This window comes from Nycticebus coucang, chromosome 11, assembly GCF_027406575.1.
Source record: "Nycticebus coucang isolate mNycCou1 chromosome 11, mNycCou1.pri, whole genome shotgun sequence".
NCBI lineage: Eukaryota > Metazoa > Chordata > Mammalia > Primates > Lorisidae > Nycticebus > Nycticebus coucang.
Window position 1 is genome coordinate 8,462,938 of NC_069790.1, and position 19,419 is coordinate 8,482,356.

Consider the following 19,419-nt stretch of genomic DNA (forward strand, 5'->3'; position numbering starts at 1 on the left):
TAAGAGTCTCCCTGAAATGGGATTTGCTCTATTAAGACTGTATCTGTGCTGCTTTAATTTTAGTCTCACGAGTACAGGTTGCATGAATTAGCCTAGATAGGTTTTCAGTATATCATTTTCTTGCTGTGGTAGTGACCCGGCAAAACATTTAATTCCACGCTGTGTGCCCACATGAGTGAGTGTGGAGTTGCCCTCCTGTGAGCAGGGCCCTGAGGCCTGGGGTGAAGAGTGAGGGTCTCAGGTTTTCATGAGTTCATTTCTGTGCATTCAGTTTGTCCCTGGGGTAGCTGTATTCTGAATGATTCTTTTATACACGGTAACAATCTGTCCTCTGAAATATTAAATCAGTCACCAATACTTTTTTTTTAAGATATAGAATCTCACTTTATTATAGAGTAAAGTGGCATCACAGCTCACAGCAACCTCCAACTCCTGGGCTTAGGCGATTCTCTTGCCTCAGCCTCCTGAATAGCTGAAACTACGGATGTCTGCCACAATGCCCGGCTATTTTTTTGTTGCAGTTTGGCCGGGGCTGGGTTTGAACCTGCCACCCTTGATATATGGGACCGGCACCCTACCCACTGAGCCACAGGCACTGTCCTACCAATACTTCTAAAAAATATTTTTGAAACTTATTTTTGCAGTTTTAATAGGAATACTGGTAATTTTCAGAGTTCCAGTCTGAGCTATGGAAGGCCTCGAGTCAGGTCTGGAGGCTCATAGGAGTGAGTGTGGTGACCCAGTAGCTTCCCAGGCATAGGGCAGGGTGGCGCAGAAGTTAGGGGTGGGGGAGGAGGGCCGGGCGTGGAGACTATGGGGCTTCACCAGGCCACGTTTGTCCTGTTGGGCAGCACCCAGTGGGGTTCTACACCATTGATGAGACATCTCTATGAATCAAATGTTTGAGGCTGACCCTGTTCTATCACTTCCAAAGGAGTGGCGGGCCAGGGAGCTCACCCAGGGACAGACAGTGAAGAGTGTGGACATGGGGACATGGTCCAGCCCCTGGCCTCAAAAGCATGTGCTCCAATTCTTTCCCTTGTTTTGAAGCCGAGATGGTTATTTTCTTGGTTTTGGAATTGTCACTAGGTTCTGTGCTGGTATGATTGAAGGGAAACGTCTGTCTTGGTGATCTCTGAACTATCATAGACTCTATCTTCTGTCCCTTCATTTCACACTGAGGGAGCCCCGGTGAACAATACCTGCTGCGTGGGACCCTAGCTATAAGTTAGGGGTGTCGATACTTCTGAGAAGGGTGTCTGTGGGCCAGTGTTGATGTACAGCAGGAGGACTGTCCCACCTGCCCTCGCTGGGGGCCTCCTGCCTGCAGCGTCACTTGATGTCACCTGACTCAGGGTGGGAAGAGCATTCAATATGCCTTGTCCGGGGATGTCTGGGTTTCCCCTCCCGTGTCTGCCATCTTTCAGGAGACCTCTTACCTCTCTGAGTCTATTTCTCTCACTTCCAAATGTTGGAGATCATTCTTACTCATAAAGTTGCTGGATGTATCCCATGAAATAGTTTCTCTAAGTAGCCTTACCACAGAGCTTAGCCCTCACATGCATGAACACACGTGCATGCACACACAGATTGGCTGTGGACAACTGTAGTAATCAACCCGAGCCTTCTCTTTCTGTTGAATAGGATCTTAAAAAAAAGAGTAGATGTAACTGAGAATTCCTGAAAGTCATCCATTAATTGACTGTTTCAAGTAGGTAACAACAGCAGTGACAGTAATAGCAGCTCATGCCGACTGAGTGGCTTCTGAGTCCCAGAGCATCCGCCCACCTTGCCCTGACTTGGGGAGGGTCTTGTTGTCTCCTTGTAGAAGCCCCTTTTGCTGCTGGTTGATAAAATTATGTCATTTGGTGACTTTAAACACATGACGTGTATATTGAGCCCCCTCTGTGGGATAGCTGCCCCTGTTCCTTCTCAGTGGGGAATGTGCCACGTGGATAGGCCAGGAAGGAAACTTGAACATGACCCTTGTTGTTACTTACAGGCTCCGAGGAGCCCTAAGCCGTCCACGATTCTGTGCTGTGACAAACCGTTGAGGTGAGTGCCCATGTGAGTAACACTTCCCTGTGCCTCTGGCCGTGGGTCAGATCTCCACTGAGAAACCTTGGACATGGTGTTATTTTACTCTGTAGTAATCTTAATTTCTTTTGTGATTTCAAACAGTAATAATCAAAGTATCTAAGGTGATACATACCAGGTTTAATATCCATTTCTAAGTGCAATCTTAAGCATGGGAAGTCCAATTTCTGAAACATGTGTGACTGCCTTTCATAAACAATTCCATTGTGGTGGCCTGATTGTATAAGTGTAACTTTGTGTGTGTGTGGGGGGGTGTTCCAGGGTGAGTAGAGCACACTGGAGCCTTTGAGCAGGTGCCTGGAGGGGCCTCCTCCAGCCACCATCCAAAATGTGCTTCCTCCCAGTTGCCCCGTGCTGGCCTCGAACTCTGATGCAGACCTGCCCCTGCTCTGGACGGAACCCCAGGAGCCCCTCCCGCTGACTCCCTGCGTCCTCCTCCTTTTCCATCCCAGCCCCTGCATTGCTGCTCTGAGCTGATTTTTCTCTTTGTATCTCCTCCTAGTAGCTTTTGGTACCAAATCGTGCCCTGCAAGGAAATTTAGACTCATGCCCTTGTGCAACTGGGAAACAGTGTAGAGAATGTGTGGTTGGTTCCACAGCCTGCCTCTCCAGGTGCTGTGGGTGGACGCCCTCTCTCCCCTTTCCTGGTTCTTCACCTGCGTTTGCTGAGCACCCCGCGTCCTCTCTTGTAGGTCTGCCGTCCTGAGCCCCGCCATGGAGGAGGGCCACGAGCTGGACCTCACCTACATTACGGAGCGCATCATCGCAGTGTCCTTCCCCGCCGGCTGCTCTGAGGAGTCCTACCTGCGCGCCCTGCAGGAGGTCACACGCATGCTCAGGTCCAAGCACGGGGACAACTACCTGGTGAGTGCGGGGTCTGGCTCTCATCAGCCCGTGCCCAGGGAAGCTTGGGCAGGCCCGGTAGTGGGCGCTGTGCAGAAGCGTCCCTGGCGCCTGGACTCACGCGGTGACCCGCAGTGGCGCTGGTCCTGCGCAGCCTTCCTGCCGAGTCCCCGTGGAGCCGCGTTAGGCCTCGCCCTAGGCAGCTGTCGGGATGTGACCGCTGCCACGGTGATGGCTGCTGCCTCGTCCTGCCCTGAGGGGTGTCACTCATCAGTAAGCATGGCTCCATGATGCCTCAGGACGTGGCCATGGCCAGCCACCCCTATGGGTCCCCTATGGCATCCTTGGTATCAAAAGGCAAACCTGTGACTCTCCTGAACAAGAAATTAGGAAGACAAATAAGGTGGGTGTCGGAGAAACCAGGGGCTGCCCTGGAGACAAGTAGACAGCTGGGCTTTCCAAACATACCAGTGGTAGAACCTCCACTTGATAGCCTCTCACTAAGTCTGACCCTCCGCCAGGCACTTTGTTTTCTGTTCCTGGGCTGCTGGCCGGTATAGAGGCCTGTCTCCTGGCACCTTCTCCCCATCTGCCTCCTTATCTCTTGTGGATCCTCTCCCATGACTAGACTTGGGGTGGGGGAAGTGTCCCATGTGGCAGAGCGGGAAGTGGCCTCTGGCTTCAGAGCAGCCTTGCAAGGCTCAGTCCTCCTGCTCCCTCAAAAGCCAGACTTGGCTGTGCCCTGGCCCTGGACAGGGAAGGGGTGTGCGAGCCCTGTCTAGTGGTCACACTGTCATCAGGGTCCTCTCTCCCAGATTCCTCCCTCTAGCTCAGAGGAGGTCTGCTCTGCAGGACCATGGTGCCCTCCTTTGGAAACTACGCAGGGCTGTTCAGCATGTCCCAAACCTCCTCTCTGGCCATCCTGCCCTGTCCCCAGGCCTACCTTGTGCAAGGAGACCCTGCCCAAGGTCCCAGATGGCACTGGGCTGGGTCTGGGGCATTTCTTCCTCAGACTGTGGGGCCTTCTCAGGACCAGGGTCTGCCTCCTGCAGTGTGGCCAGGGCCAGGGTCCACTACTTGTTTTGGGACAAGGACCTTTTTGAAAACCTTGACAAAAGACCCACATGTGTGTCTTGTGTAGGTCCTCAGTTAAGGACCCCAGGGAAGGCTCATCTCGGTTTTTACTCATCCAGTAATTAGATATAAAAACCAAATGGTCCCCAATCCCACAAGCTTTTTATGGATGATGTTCAGGGTGACGTGTCTGTTCTTGCTGTAGGAAGGTCAGCTGCACCCTGATGTTCTGATGGGGCTGGGACGGGGACAACATTCAGTAGGCACAGGAGGCACCTAGCGCCGGGTTAACCATGAAATGTGGACCCCACATCAGGGCAGGGGCAGCCCCTCCACTTAGGAATGGGCCTCAAGGGGCGACCCTGACCAGCCCTGTTCTCCTGATCCTCACGTCCTGTCTCTGCAGAGAGAAGGGTGTTCAGTTAATTGTTAAGGCCCCTTCCTGCTGGAGCATTATTCTTTTCATTTTGTTTTACTTGAGTATTTAACAAGCAGAAAACAGCTCTGATTTTTCAGTAAAGTTAGGACATGGCTCTTGGCTGGCCATGAACCCAATCCTTTCTAGGCCTGGCCTGCAGCACCGTAGAGGAGGGACTTTTCCTGGCAGGTCTGCCTCCTGATTCCATCTGTGCCTCTTGTCCTCAGCACAGGTGTACTTTTTAGGAGCAAGACCAGGGAAAGTATGGTTGTGTGTGTGTGTCTCTCTGTGTGTGTGAATGCATAGATACATATGTATACAGAGGATGCCAGAAAATGTGTATACATTTTCAGAAAGGAAAAAACTATTAGAATTGTCATACTCAACATACAGCAGTAACGTTAGTTATCTTGGGTGTGGTACCTCGTATTTCTTGTAAGTGCAAAAGTCAAACATGATGTGAGTATTGCAATTTTAATACCCTTTTTTCCTTTCTTAAAATGTGTATACATTTTTTGGCACTCTATATTCTGTACGCTAGAATATAAGCATAATAGTAAGTCATCGGAATAAAGAATAGTAACATGGTAACTTGCCTGTTTTAATGCTGGTTCTATAGAACTTATGTAGAGTTTGTTTATGAAGGATTCAGGATGCCACCTTGATCTTTAGGGATTTTGATTTTTGTTCTGTGTTGATGTACCTCTCTACTCAATCTTTACAACAGCCCATACCTCGACGGTAAATAGTGTCTAAATATGGAATTGTATTTTCTCCTTTCAGCTCTAGAGTTGATGACTTGTCTAAAAAAATTTCCCCCCCTTCTTTGTAGGTGTTAAACCTTTCAGAAAAGAGATATGACCTTACAAAGCTGAACCCAAAGGTATGGACTTTATCCCTTTATATTCTGAATTTTGTTAAATGTAAGTAATACTCTGCTTGTGCAAAAGTAGTTAACTAGTCTCCATAAAGGGTATTAGGAATTATTCATATCCATTGGTTATTTTCTTACATGAAAACTTTTTTTTAGCTGCAAATAATTATAAATTCATAGGAAGTTGCCAAAACAATGCAGAGATTTCATGTATTCCTCCCTCAGCTCCCCCAAAGGTTAAGGTTTTGTTAACTAATAGTAAAATATCTATGCAGGAAATTGTTACGGTCCACGGACCTCGGTCACATCTCACTCGTTTTGCCTAAGCTTCTGTGTGTGTTTGTGTCTGTGCCACTTCATCTTCTGTGGAGAGTTGTGTAACCACCATGACCCAGATAAAGAACACCCCAGCACCACAGGGGTCTGCTGGTTCACCACAAGGTTCTGCTACCTTAATAGTTTCCAGTAGCAAAATTTGGGAGATAATTTTGAAGACTGTGTAAGCATAAGTTATGGTATATAGATGTATATATTTTGTACGTTGGAATATTTTGCAGCCATTAGAGTAAAAGAAAACTAATGTGGTAAATTGCCTATTTAATACTAGTTTAAAAAGTAGAATATAGAATTCATGGCCAGGCACGGTGGCTCATGGCTATAATCCTAGCACTTGGGAGGCCAAGGTGGGTGGATTGCCTGAGCTCACGGTTCGAGACCAGCCTGAGCCAGAGCTAGAACTTGTGTCTAAAAATAGCTGGCGTTGTGGCTGATGCCAGTCGTCCCAGTTATTTGGGAGGCTGAGGCAAAAGAATTGCTTAAGCCCAGTAGTTTGAGTTTACTGTGAGCTGATGCCATGGCACTTTACCAACGGTGACAAAGTGAGACTCTGTCTCAAAAAAGAAAAAGAAAAAAAAAAAGGAATATAGAATCTACGTATAATAGTATCTCAGTTATGCTAAATGGACATAGAAACCTGGAGAGTCTCCTCAAAATGTTGCAGTGGTTCAGTAACTTTCTATTTCCTGGCAGTTTTCCGAGATTTCCAACCATTTTACGCTATGTCTACGACCTTAATAATAAGAGGACCTCTGAATCCTCTCCACTTAGAAAAAGGAAATAAAAGGAAAGAAAGCCCCCTGTGTGGCCTCTGTGACACCCTGGACGAGATGCTTGGAGCTGCTGTCCCTGTGCACAGAGCCAGCACAGCCTGATCACGTGACAGGGGTTTCTTTTGTCCATGCAGCAAACTGAATCGAAGTTTGAAGGTGCTTCCTCCTTCAAAGGCACATTCCTGTCTTTTAGGGAGTTTGCTGTCCTTTGTCTTGAAGGTGTCATCTGCACAGCGTAGGGGGGAATGGCCAGCTATGTTCCCCAGGCTTTGATTTTTAGCCTGAGTGGAGCGATTTGGGCCGCAGCAAAGAGTCCCGTCTCAGGTCTCTCTGGGCTTCAGGCCTTCCCCATACAGTCCTGCACCATGCGCAACTCTCCAGAGACCTTTCTAGACTTGTCACTCCAGCTGCAGTGGAGCAAGTGAGCCCTTGGAAGAAGCGGTGACACGTGTGGACAACATAACACTATATTTTTTTCTGTCCAATGAAGGGGCTGGCTGTGCTGCTCCTAGTGTGGCAGAAGAGACTCACACTGTGTGGTTCTTTAGTCCTCAATAAAAGGTGTTGATAACGAGCGAGGTCATCATGAGATGGCCCAGAGGGCTTCAGGAACTGGGAACTGAGGCCTGCCTCTCCCTTGCAGATCATGGACGTGGGCTGGCCGGAGCTGCACGCGCCGCCCCTGGATAAGATGTGCACCATATGCAAGGCGCAGGAGTCCTGGCTGAACAGCGACCCCCAGCACGTGGTCGTCATCCACTGCAGGGTGAGCGCCCCGCCTCCCACGCACCTGGGGTCCGGGGATCCGGGGTCCTGGGAAATGAGGGCAATGAGATGGAGACCAGTGCTAGTCCCATGCGGAGCTGGTAGGCCTTGTCTCCACGATGCCTTTTGGCTAGTGTGAGGTGTTCCTAAGGGGTTCAAGTGGGTTTTCCTACTTGCCCTTAAAACCAGACAAGCAAACAGAGTTACCGGACTTCCCCTAGTTTGGCCTTAGAATTTACAAGATTGAGGATTTTGAAACTAACATCAGATGGTAAGGAGAGCAAATCCTTTTGCTTATATTCATTTTTGTTTCTTGTAGAAAGTCACTTTTTGAATGGATGGCACCAGACTGGCTGTGTCATCTTAGGCTGGTAATCAGTTGTGATGGTGCTGATCCTCTTGCAGGGAGCATTGGTCTTTCCTATGCATCTTTACAGGGTGGCCGGTGGCCCAGCCACAAGGTCCGTGGGCTACCTTCATGTTTCCTCCTTTGCCCTCATGTGATCGCTCTCTTTAATGCCCTCAGCCGCCTGTGCTGCCCCTGAGTCCTTAGAGGAGACTGGTGTTGGAAGGCTGCCTCCTTCCATGAGGCACTTTGTTACATGAGAACAGCTTATCCCAGACTCCTTGAGGAATCCTTTGAGAAGGGACATTGCCAGTGAGCAGGGTCACCATCCATCAGGGAGCAGCCCACAATTTTGTACGTTAGACACTGCATTCTTGGGATCATACCAACATCTAGGAATGTGGACATTTCATGGTAAAAGTGCCCATTTTCCTCCACGTTGCCTTTCACATTCAAAAGCTGCACAGAAATCATTGTATTATGGAATTCAGCTTAAAAGAAACTTCTCTTTGGGCTCCTGGCATTTGGTCCAGCAGGTGCACACAGGTGTCATTTCCTTCTCTCTGTGCTGTTTTGTCATACCTGTCTTGAATATGTTTCCCTCCATAGACAGATACATCCATTAGTACGCTTACCAAATTGCCCATGTCAACCTGACCTTTCACTGTTGTGTTAAATAAGGAGTCTCCGCCCAAATCAGTGTTTTAGTGCAAACTAAATTTAGAAAGAGAGTAAGAGACTTTTTAACAAGTATAATTCTTATAAATTAAAACAAACTAAGCTCTTCAGGCTTGACCTGGTGATTTTGACACAGTGTGCCCAATGCTGATGGGTCACCATTGACCAAGATCACTGAACAGACCAGTGGATGCTGCACCTGGGCTCTTGTGAGACACGCAGCCCTGCTGCCAGCTGCGTCCTCAAAGGATACTGGGCTAGTACCACCCTTAGCCGTCCATTTCTTCTTACTTGTTCAGTTTTTTAAATGAAATTGAAAGAAATTAGAAATTATTTAAAGCCCGTAGGTCCCAGTGATGGAATCATCATCTAGCGATTTCTAAACTGCGTCCTTTCCTTAGGCCCCTCCGTCTCTCCGGACACAGCTTGTTAGTGGACTCCCCCAGGAACATGTTGAAACTTCTCTGAAATGATTTGCGCTTCACTCGTCCTGCTCTGGTGTCATGTAAAACCGTTTTTGAAATGCTTAGAAAACGTGCCATGAGGGATAAGCCCTCTTTGTATTTGAAATTGCTGATGTGGACATTAGCAGAAGTTCATCATCATCACCGTGGGGGTGAAATCGCTGACATTTGCCGAAATCTGCCTGCTTTGCAGAATGTGTGTTTCCTTCCACACATGCCAGGAATTGCTCACATAGCTGGGCCTGTCTCAGCCTGGGCAGGAGCAGAGCAAGGGTTGGTCCTGCCATGTGCCCACATCCCCCGTGTGACGTGGAGGGTCATGCTCACGGGGGTGTGTCCTGTTCCTCTAACCCACCCACCCCTAGTTACTGACTGAGCAGAAATAGCCTGTGTGGTCCTTTTGAGAAATTTCATCTACACTACAGCTTTTGTTTGCTGAAGAATATTCACAGCTAATTGTATAATCAGTGACTCTGGGATTTTTGTTTAAGAGCAGCTCCAAACTATTCAAGTCCAAAAGAATGTTGCTTACACTAAAACACAAATGCCCACCAGCCAATTGTGCCCACTACCTGTTTTCCTACAACCTGTGAGCTGAGTTGCATGTATGGGGAAATTATATGAAGTCCAAATGTCAATGTACGTACATAGAGTTGGGTTGGAACCCAGCCCCCCGTTTGTTTACATATATCCCTGGCTGCTTCTGTACACACTGAAATGAGAGGTTTGAGTATTTGCAACAAGACCTGGTGGCCTGCAAAACCTGAAATACTTATGATCTGGATCTTTTAAGAAAAGACGTCATATTCAGGCTAGTGCTGGCCTTGTAAAATGACTTTGGAAGTATTTCCTCCTTTTCAATTTTTGTCTGGGAGAGTTTGTCTTAGTCTGTTTTCTGTTGCTTGTAACAGAATACAATAGAATCTCCTGTAGTTGACCACCTCCCTACACTGATCACTTCTGTAAACTGATCCAATTTTCATAGACCCAACATATACCACAGATGTTATCAGTTCAGTAGGCCTAGGTCCTTATGTTGACCACTCTGTATGTGGGCCAGTTTGTTATAGTTCCTTGGGTGGGAAACTTACAGAGGTTCTATTGTGCATGAAACTGGGTAATTAATTTCTAAAGGAGGGGAATTTACTTCTTAGACTTATAGAGGGTGAGAAATTCAAGGTCAAGGAGCAGCATCTGGTGAGGGCCCTCTTGCTGGTAGGGACACTCTGCAGAGTTCCAAGGTAATACACAGCAAGGGGGCTGAATGTGCTAGCTCAGGTCTCTCTTCCACCTCTTACAAAGCTACCAGTCCCACTCCCATCATAAGGAATTAGTTCTGCCCTAATCACCTTTTCAAGTCCCAATCTCTGGCTGAACACAGTGGCTCACACCTGTAATCCTAGCACTCTTGGGAGGCCAAGGCAGGTGCATAGCTCGAGCTCCAGAGTTTTCCAGACCATCCGGAGCAAGAGCCAGACCCTGTCTCTACTAAAAATAGAAAAACTAACCAGGCGTGGTGGCAGGCACCTGTAGTCACAGCTATTTGGGAGGCTGAGGCAAGAGAATCACTTGAGCCCAAGAGTTTGAAGTTGCAGTGAGCTGTGATACCATGGCACTCTACCAAGGGTGACATAGTGAGACTCTGTCACAAAGAAAAAATGGCCCCATTTTGAAACCACCACATTGAGGATTAAATTTCAACATAATTTTTGGAAAGGATAAATATGCACACCGTAGCAGAGTTTGAGAAGGAGTTTTGAGAAGAATTGATGTCCGTTTTCCTTGAATGTTTGGTAGAATCACACCAGTGGAGCCATCAAGGTCCTGTGCTTCTCCCTGATGGGAGAGTAATTATTGATTCAGTTTCCTCACTTGTTATTGGTCTATTCACATTTTCTTTCTTTCTTTCTTTTTTTTTTTTTGAGAGAGTGTTACTTTGCTGCCCCTGGTAGAGTGCTGTGGCATCACAGCTCACAGCAGCCTCAAACTCTTGGGCTCAAGTAATTCTCTTGCCTCAGCCTCCTAAGTAGCTGGGACTACAGGCGCCCTCCACAAAGCGTGGCTATTTTTAGAGATGGGGTCTGGCTTTTGCTTAGGCTGGTCTTGAACTCATGAGCTCAGGTAGTCCACCTGCCTTGGCCTCCTAGAGTGCTAGGAAGTTAATAGTTTCTATTTCTTTAGGATTCTGTCTTAGCAAGCGGTATGTGCCTAGGAATTTATTTGCTTTTTCTAGGGTGTCTAATTTTTACTGGCATACATTGTCATAGCAGTCTCTTGTGATCCTTTGTATTTCTTTGGCATCATTACGATGACTTCTCTTTAATCTGATTTTATATGAGTCTTCTTTCTTTTTATCTTAGTCTGTCTAAAGATCTTTCCAGAAAACCCACTCTCAGTTTTGTTGATCTTTTCTAGTCTCTATTTCATTTATTTCTGCTTTGATCCTTGTTTTTTTCCTCCTTCTACTAATTTCAGGTTTAGTTCTTTTTCTAGTTCCTTGAAGGGCAACATTAGGTTTTCTATTGGAGAGCTTCTTCTTTTTTGACACAGGCATTTAGTGCTATACACGTACCTCTTAGAACTGCTTAGTCTGATATGGTGTGTTTCTGTTTCTGTTTGAAGCTATTTCTGCATTTCTCTTTTGATTTCTTCTTTAACCTAGGGGTTGTTCAGGAAGGCGTTGTTTAATTTCCACATACTTGTCAATATTCCAGGACTCCTCCAGGTATTGATTTATAGTTTCATACCATTGTGGTCAGAAAAGATACGTGGTATGATTTCCATCTCCTTAAATTTGTTAAGACTTGTTTTGTGACCTAACATAGGAGCTAAGTGAGAGAATGTGTGTGCACACTTGAGAAGAATGTGCTTCTGCAGCTTGTGAACCACATGTTTTGTGTTAGGCTCATACAGTGTTCAGTGTTTTCTTTTTTCTTCTTCTTTTATTTTTAAGATGGTGTCTCACTCAGTTACCCAGGCTAGAGTGCCATGGTGTCAGCCTTACTCACCACCACCTCAAACTCTTGGGATCAAGTGATACTCTTGCTTCAGCCTCTCAAGTACTTGGGGCTACAGGTGCCTGCCAGAACACCTGGCTAATTTTTCTATTTTTATTAGAAATGACATCTCACCCTTGCTCAGGCTGGTCTCCAACTCCTAACCTCAAGGGATCCTCCTGCCTTGGCCTCCCAGAGTGCTAGGATTACAGGTGTGAGCCACCATGCCTGGCCAAGTACGCTGTTTTCTTTTCTTTTCTTTCTTTTTTTTTTTTTTTTTTGTTAGAGACAGAGTCTCACTTTGTCATCCTTGGCAGAGTGCTGTAGCATCACAGCTCACAGCAACCTCCAGCTCTTGGGCTTAGGCGATTCTCCTACCTCAGCCTCCCGAGTAGCTGGGACTACAGGTGCCCACCACCATGCCTGGCTATTTTTCTGTTGCAGTTTGGCTGGGGCTAGGTTTGAACCCGCCACCTTCGGTATGTGGGGCTTGCGCCCTACCCACTGAGCCATAGGTGGGTATGTTATGTCAGTGTGTTCTGTCCATTGCCGAAACCTGGGTTTGAAGTCCCTACTGTTACTGCGTTCTTATCTCTCCCTTCAGGTCTCCTAATACTTGATGTATATATCTATACTTAGTGCCTCAGAAGTTATTGATGTCACGGGTGAATGCCACCAGCCTCTCTGTGTGCCTATTTGGCTGAGATGTTGCTGTTCCCTTGTAAGTGGATTTCTGTACAATATAGTTTTGTGCAAGAAGCATACTAGGAGCCGCATATGCCGGGATTTAGGTATAAAGGGTTTGTTGAGTGCCTACCTTGAATATCTATAAAGCATGCTCTTAATTTTTACCAGAGAGAGGAAGGCTTCTGGCTGACATTCATGTGTGATTCTGGGTTTATCAGAATTTTGGTTTGAATTTTTTCCTTTTCAAGAAGTTATAGAAAGCTACATATAAGAGACCCTTCCATTTTGGCTTTATGTCATTCTAAATCGAGAGTTGGCAGATGTTTTTCAAAAGAGCCAGGTAGGCTTGGTGCCTGTGGCTCAAGCGGCTAGGGCGCCGGCCACATACACCTGAGCTGGCAGGTTCGAATCCAGCCTGGGCCCTCCAAACAACAATGACGGCTGGAACCAAAAGAGCCAGGTAGCATTTTGCACTTTGCAGCTGCCTGGTCTTGCTGCATCTACTGAATCCTGTCCCTGTAGTGTGGGCAGCAGCTGCCTGGGGGATATGTGAAAAAGTAGGGATGGCCGTGTTCCCGGGTCACACTTCATATATGAACTCTGGAATTTGACGTTCAAGGAATTTCCATCTGCAATGGAATCTTATTCTTTTTTGATTTTTCTCCAATTATTTAAAAATATAAAAACGACTCTTAGCTCGTAGGTTGTAGGAAAACAGGTAGTGGTCAGAAGTGTAGGCTGTGGTCTACTGATTGGTGTTCCAGGTCACAGTGGTATGTAGAAGATGGCATTCTGTGGTTTGGGTTGACAGTGGCCTGTCACATAGCTTTCGTTTCTCCTGGTGGTGTCATTGGCCTCCTGTGGGGCTAGGCTTCGGGTGTGTGGGGTTGCAGTTTGAGTGATTCCTTTCCCAGAACACCTGCCTGGCATCCTGTGTGTCACCAGGGAGGGCTGTGTGCAACCCTGAGCTGGCATTCACTGCCCCGCACCTGGGTAATTAAGTCATGCTAATTGCTGCAGTTTCTGGCACAATGTCTTCCTGCCCAGCTGGGTGAAATGCGGGCCGTGCCGTGTCGATCTGCCTTCCAGGACTTGCAGTCGGCGCTCACCCTCACTGCTGGAACCTGGCATGGGGGGCCCTGTAGCAGAGGCTTCTGTTGTGTTGGGAGGTGTCTGTCCCAGAACATGGAAGCTGGGTCGGAGGAGGAGGTAACGCTAGTCTAACCTTTAGAGCCAGCTTTCTGAATGGGTGCCATGGCTCACGCCTATAATCCTTCCACTCTGGGAGGCCGAGGTAGGAAGATCCATCCAGCTCAGGAGTTTGAGACCAACCTGAGCAAGAGCTAGACCCCATCTCTAGTAAAAATAGGACAGCTAGCTGGGCATTGTGGCAGGTGCCTGTAGTCTCAGCTACTCGAGAGCTGAGGCAGGAGGATCACTTCAGCCCAGGAGTTTGAGGTTGCTATGAGCGGTGATGTCATGGTGTTCTAGCGGGGGCAATGGGATGAGACTCTGTCTCAAGAAAAAAAGCCAGCTTTCTGTCATTGTGTCCCAAGGTGAGAGTTTACCTGTTTTTTTTTTTTTTTTGTAGAGACAGAGTCTCACTTTATGGCCCTGGGTAGAGTGCCGTGGCCTCACACAGCTCACAGCAACCTCCAACTCCTGGGCTTAAGCGATTCTCTTGCCTCAGCCTCCCGAGTAGCTGGGGCTACAGGCGCCTCCCACAACGCCCAGCTATTTTTTTGTTGCAGTTTGGCCGGGGCCGGGTTTGAACCCGCCACCCTCGGTATATGGGGCCGGTGCCTTACCAACTGAGCCACATGTGCCGCCCGAGTTTACCTGTTCTAATCACATCTCTGTGCAGATGCTGGAGGCAATGAGCTCTTCTTCTGTCTTCTGCAGGGTGGGACAGGACGCATTGGAGTGGTCATATCATCCTACATGCACTTCACCAATGTCTCGGCCAGGTAGGTTGGAGACGAGGCTGGAAACGTCGGCCTTCTGCGTTGGGCTGTTGACACCTGAGACTGCCTGTGGCAGGTAGCCGTCTCCCTGGGAGTTGTCCTGGATGGCAAGGGCCGTGTCCCCTGGCCCTAGTGCCGAGGTGGTCGAGGCCTAGAGAGTCAGCTTCCACTGAAGGGTTTACACTTGTAAAAAAGACATTTTCCTGGTTGGACAGCTGTGTATGATTGAGTCTAAGTACTTCCAGGGAGACATTAAAAAAATATGTGCGATCACTGTCATTGTCCAGTAGAAATAACAGAGGTAAACACTGTTTATGAAAAGCAAAAACAAAGTTGTCTCACTGGATTATTTATACCTTTTGAATAATCAGGGTGACAGCCACTGTGTTTTGCATGTATTGGCCCTCTGGGAAGCATATCCTTTTCTCCTTGATTTTCCTCCACTAACACATCAGGAAGTTATTATTGTTCCCATTGTACAGAGGAGGAAACTGAGGCTCAGAGGGATCAGGCAGCCTGCTCTTCATCTCACAGCCTGTGAACAGGAAGCCAGGTCTGGGCTGATTCTCACCAAGTGCAGCAGTCACTGTGGGGACTTTCAGAGTGCCACTGGGGTCCCCTCAGCCAGGCACAGTGGGCACAGATCAGAGGGATCAGAGGCTCAGAGGGATCAGGCAGCCTGCTCTTCATCTCACAGCCTGTGAACAGGAAGCCAGGTCTGGGCTGATTCTCACCAAGTGCAGCAATCACTGTGGGGACTTTCAGGGTGCCACTGGGGTCCCCTCAGCTAGGCACAGTGGGCACAGCAGCAGGGCCTCAGCTCTGCGCTGGCCCGCCTGGCACCTGGCAGCCGTGGTGTGCCCTGATGTGCTTCCCAGAACACAGATCTCTGCTCATGCTGAAACTCATTTTGGAAAATGTCATCCTTTGTGGGTTTTGCGCTGCGTGTGCCCTGGCTCCTCAATGCCCGCTTTGTGAAGCCGGAGCCTCCGCTCTGTGGATATAGAAGCCTATTCATAGGAGCCGATAAACCTTTTCCTTTCTAGCACCAAGGAGTGAAATTTGACTTTCTGAATGTTTTCTCTGGAAACAAATTGGGGAGCTAGTGCCTGCCAGAGAGGAAACCCAACCCCTGAGTGAAAATCAGATCCCCATTGGTGAGAATAATCATCTGTGTGTGTCCCAGACAAACTGAGATTCCCATTCACATCCGTCCCTCAAATATGCCAAAGACGTTTGGTCGAGATTAAATTTAGCCTGGCTAGTTTGGGACAGAGACCACCCTGAGCATTTCTGCCCCAACAAGGCAGTTTTGTCTGAATTGAGGGTCCACACACTGTTACTGGGCCTGGCATTTGGGGGGAGATGCAACGTAAGAACTTAATTCATTGAGAGCACATCTGCGACTCTCTTTCTAAAAAACTCTCTCTTCTCTGAAGAGTCAGTATGTATCTCAGCTGCCGGTGACCGGCAGTTTGCCTGAACTTCTTTAAGCCTCAGTGTCCTTACCTGGAAAGTGGGAATGATAGTTCTATCTCTCAGAGTGTTGTTACACTGAAAGCACTTATGATGGAAGGTCACTCTGAAAGTTCGACCTGTTATGGCCCACGATTTCACTTCTAGGAAACACAGCATCCTTTCTGATTCACCTGTGCAAGTTTCAACTTGCCCAGCTTATCTGTGTTGCTGGGAGGGCCCACACAGATTTTATGTTTCTTACATTTTCTGTTTTTCAAAACTTCCCTAATGACCCACATAGAATAACATCAGCATTCAGGTATTTTCTGCTGTTATTAGTAGAACCAACTAAGTTTTTGGCTCAAGGGACTAACCGTGTTACGTGCTTTTCAATTAAATGAGCTGACACTGTAACTTGCTTTCCACTTCAGCACCATTTCATATGTGTCTCCCCCCAGTTCCAGTGGTGGCACAGCCCTTCATTCAGCGGATCTGATATTACATATTTAAGCATCTGTTGTCTACCCAGATGGCTTCTAGTTTTTCCTTAGAATTTCAGTTGTTTCTGATTATTCTCTACGCCAAAGCTTGCCACGAAGGACACGTTCTTATATGTACATCTTTGATCATTTCTGCAATTTTCCTTCTTAGATTATATTCCAGAAGTAATCACATGTTTAAAGGCCTTTGCCACAAGCTACACAAACAGAACAAGATAGAAACTAGAAATCACAAAGGAAGAACAGTAAAAATGAGAGTTTGTAAAGATAAAGCCAGTACCTCATGTTGATACTAGTAGTTATATTAACATGGAACATAACATCAGCCAGAATGTATTATTAGCATGTAATGAACAACAAGTTCAAGATAAATAACTACTTAAAAGTTAGTGAATAGATATTAACTACACTTTTCCACATAAAAGACACGTCTGATCAACGTGTGAAATATCCTTTGCCTAAATGGACCTTCTGTTTGTGACAGTTCCAGCAGTGAGCCCCATGCTCGGCCAGATATCAGCAGCAAGTTATCCTTTTTATGTTAAACTTAAATTACAGTGTTTTCCTTTTTCATTCTGCCTGTCCCTATATGTTTTTTTCTGGTCTTCTGCATCTCCCCCCAAAATGCCAGGACCAGTAACAGTGTGTGGACCCTCAGTTTGGACAAAACTGCCTTAGGACGTTGACAATTCTCATATACATACGGGTCATTCTTTTGGAGGAACCCATATATAATTTTCTAAGAAACAGGCCCACACGTCTATCAGATTTGAAAGAAGTGTTTGGCTCAAGTGAGGCTGAGTTGTTAAGACTTACTGCTCTCAGATTCCATGGTGTGTGCTGAAATCATCTCCGAAAAATCTGTGAATATCCTCTGAGGTTTCTAGAAAGTTTTGCTGAAAACTGGGCAGTGGGCACTGTGGAGCGTGAGTGTAACATCAAGTATGTTGTTGGCAAGCAGGATGACTTCTGTGGCAGTCACTTCAAAACATGACTGTGCAGCCCTGAGGCTCAGGTGCCTTTCCAAATCCCTCCAGGGCTGCAGCACCCTGTACCTCTCTCGAGTGTTTCTGGCCAGCCCACGTGTGTTTCAGACACACTTCTTGGGACGTAGCGAGGTGTGCACTAACTATTGTGCCCTGGGTTTGCTCCCCACGTCCTCGAGGCCTCTTGTCTCATGCACAGCCCATCTAATCTGTCCTCTTTTGTTGGGGTACCATGCTGGCCAGGGATAGTTTTAGATCCCGGCCTTCTGCCTGTCTGCTGAGAAAGCCCAGTGATTCTCCTCCCTGGGGCAGGTGTTTGGCACCTCTGGGTGTCCCACCCTTAGATGAGCTGCTGGTGTTTCAGAGGAGAGAGTCTGTACCCTGCAGGTATGGCCTCCACTTTGAGTGGAATGCAGTCCTGCAGGGCAGATGAAGGCTCAGAGAGATGGGTGGACTGTGTGTGCACAGGTGCAACCAGAGGGGGAAGCCCCTGTAGGAGCTGGTCGCTCAGAACAGCCATGGGACATACGTCCCCTGTCATGTAGCCACACAGAAGGAGCTCCACTGAGTTGATGATGTCTCTCTCTCTCTCCCTCTCGCTCTCTCTTGCTCTGCTTCCCCAGTGCCGACCAGGCCCTCGACAGATTTGCAATGAAGAAGTTTTACGATGACAAAGTTTCAGCTTTGATGCAGCCATCTCAGAAACGGTATGTATATACCCCAGAGTCAGGGTGAAAAGAGTGGATTGGTTTATATTTAAAAATGTGAAAAGAGAAGAGCCATCTCCTCTGACCTGCCCTCCAACTGGTGTCCTTGTGTTAATGCTGAACGAGAAGCTTGTTCACACTTGGAGTGAGCAGATGAGCCCCACTGTGGTGAATGTGGTCTGGAAACCCCCACACTGCTGGCTTGCTAGGAGAGGTGGGCCAGGATGCCCTCTCCTTGCCCGCAGCAGCTGGGGTCTGCCTCTCTTGCACTGAGTTTTGATTTCTAGCATTATGTAGGAACTGTTTTTAATCTGCCAGACTGGGGGTCAGTGAACTTGTAGTGTAATGGACTAGAGCAGTGTGCAGGCCATATGGGATCTATCATGGCTGTTTTCATAGGCAATATAGACATCAGTGAATGTGGCTGCATTCCAATAAAACTTTATTGACATAAGCACATTACCAGGTTCATTTGGCCAACCTGTGTACTAGCCCATCAGCTCCCGGAGGCAGGAGCACTTGTCTCTCATGCTGCCCATCTCTCCTTCACTGCGCCATGTGACCCCTGGAAGGTGCTCAGCGTATGTGTTGGGGAACAGCTGGGGGGGAGCAGGACTGTCACTTTCTGCCATCTGCCCTCCCAGAATGAGGCCAAGAACTCAAGCAGGGTCAGTGGGGTGAGGGGCAGTGAGAAGGTGACACCTGGAGCTGGGCAGGTGGTTCCATTGCATTTTCATGAAAACAGAAAGCCAGGAATTTGTACAAGAATTGCCAAGGCAATTGCCAGATGGTTCTGAGTCTTGAAGACACCAGAGTTGTAGGCCTGTGCCTTTGTCTTCTCTGTGTCAGCAGATATAGGTAGGCAGCCAGAGGTACTGGCTCCTTTTGTTTGGGGTTTCTAAGGCCCTGGGTCTTTTCTACCCGGATGGGGTGTGTAGGAGGAAGGACAGAGGTGGGCAGAGTTGGGGCAGTGGGGAAGCTTCTGAGCGACAGGCCTCATGTGGAAGGAAAGTCCCTTACAGAAACCACAGAATTTCATTAGTATTATATAAATAGCCCCTTGCTCAGTTTTGAACCAGTAAGGGTTATTTCTCTGTTGACCAGTTTCCGGAATGGTGACATTCATACAACCTTCCGCAAAGAAGATGAGGCGTGGGCAGGGACTGACCTTGGCACAATGCTTAGCCCGCATTCAGGAAGCCTGGCTGCCCTTGGTTCCTTCTTTCTGTTCTTGTTCCTCACTGCACCAGTGTCTTGTTTTTTTTTTTTTTTTTGGCCGGGGCTGGGTTTGAACCTGCCACCTTCGGCATATGGGACCAGCGCTCTACCCCTTTGAGCCACAGGCGCCGCCCCACCAGTGTCTTGTTAATAGCATTAACAGACCGTGGGGGGAAAGGGAGGAAATCACCTCATTTTATTCTGTTTTATTTATTTATTTTTTTTGGTAGAGACA

The 19,419-nt window shown here is 47.6% G+C and overlaps 1 protein-coding gene across 5 annotated transcripts in view; it reads left to right on the forward strand.

Moving 5' to 3' along the window:
- Positions 1 to 19,419, forward strand: part of TNS3 (tensin 3) — a 296,848-nt gene that overhangs the window by 140,371 nt on the left and 137,058 nt on the right. For all 5 annotated transcript variants that reach the window (XM_053608816.1, XM_053608817.1, XM_053608818.1 and 2 more), the window contains 6 exons: positions 2,003 to 2,055; positions 2,790 to 2,961; positions 5,265 to 5,315; positions 7,059 to 7,181; positions 14,254 to 14,318; positions 17,883 to 17,966. In XM_053608816.1, coding sequence (XP_053464791.1) covers positions 2,812 to 2,961; positions 5,265 to 5,315; positions 7,059 to 7,181; positions 14,254 to 14,318; positions 17,883 to 17,966 — 473 coding nt within the window. In that variant the 5' untranslated portion in view covers positions 2,003 to 2,055; positions 2,790 to 2,811. The remainder of the gene's footprint in view (positions 1 to 2,002; positions 2,056 to 2,789; positions 2,962 to 5,264; positions 5,316 to 7,058; positions 7,182 to 14,253; positions 14,319 to 17,882; positions 17,967 to 19,419) is intronic.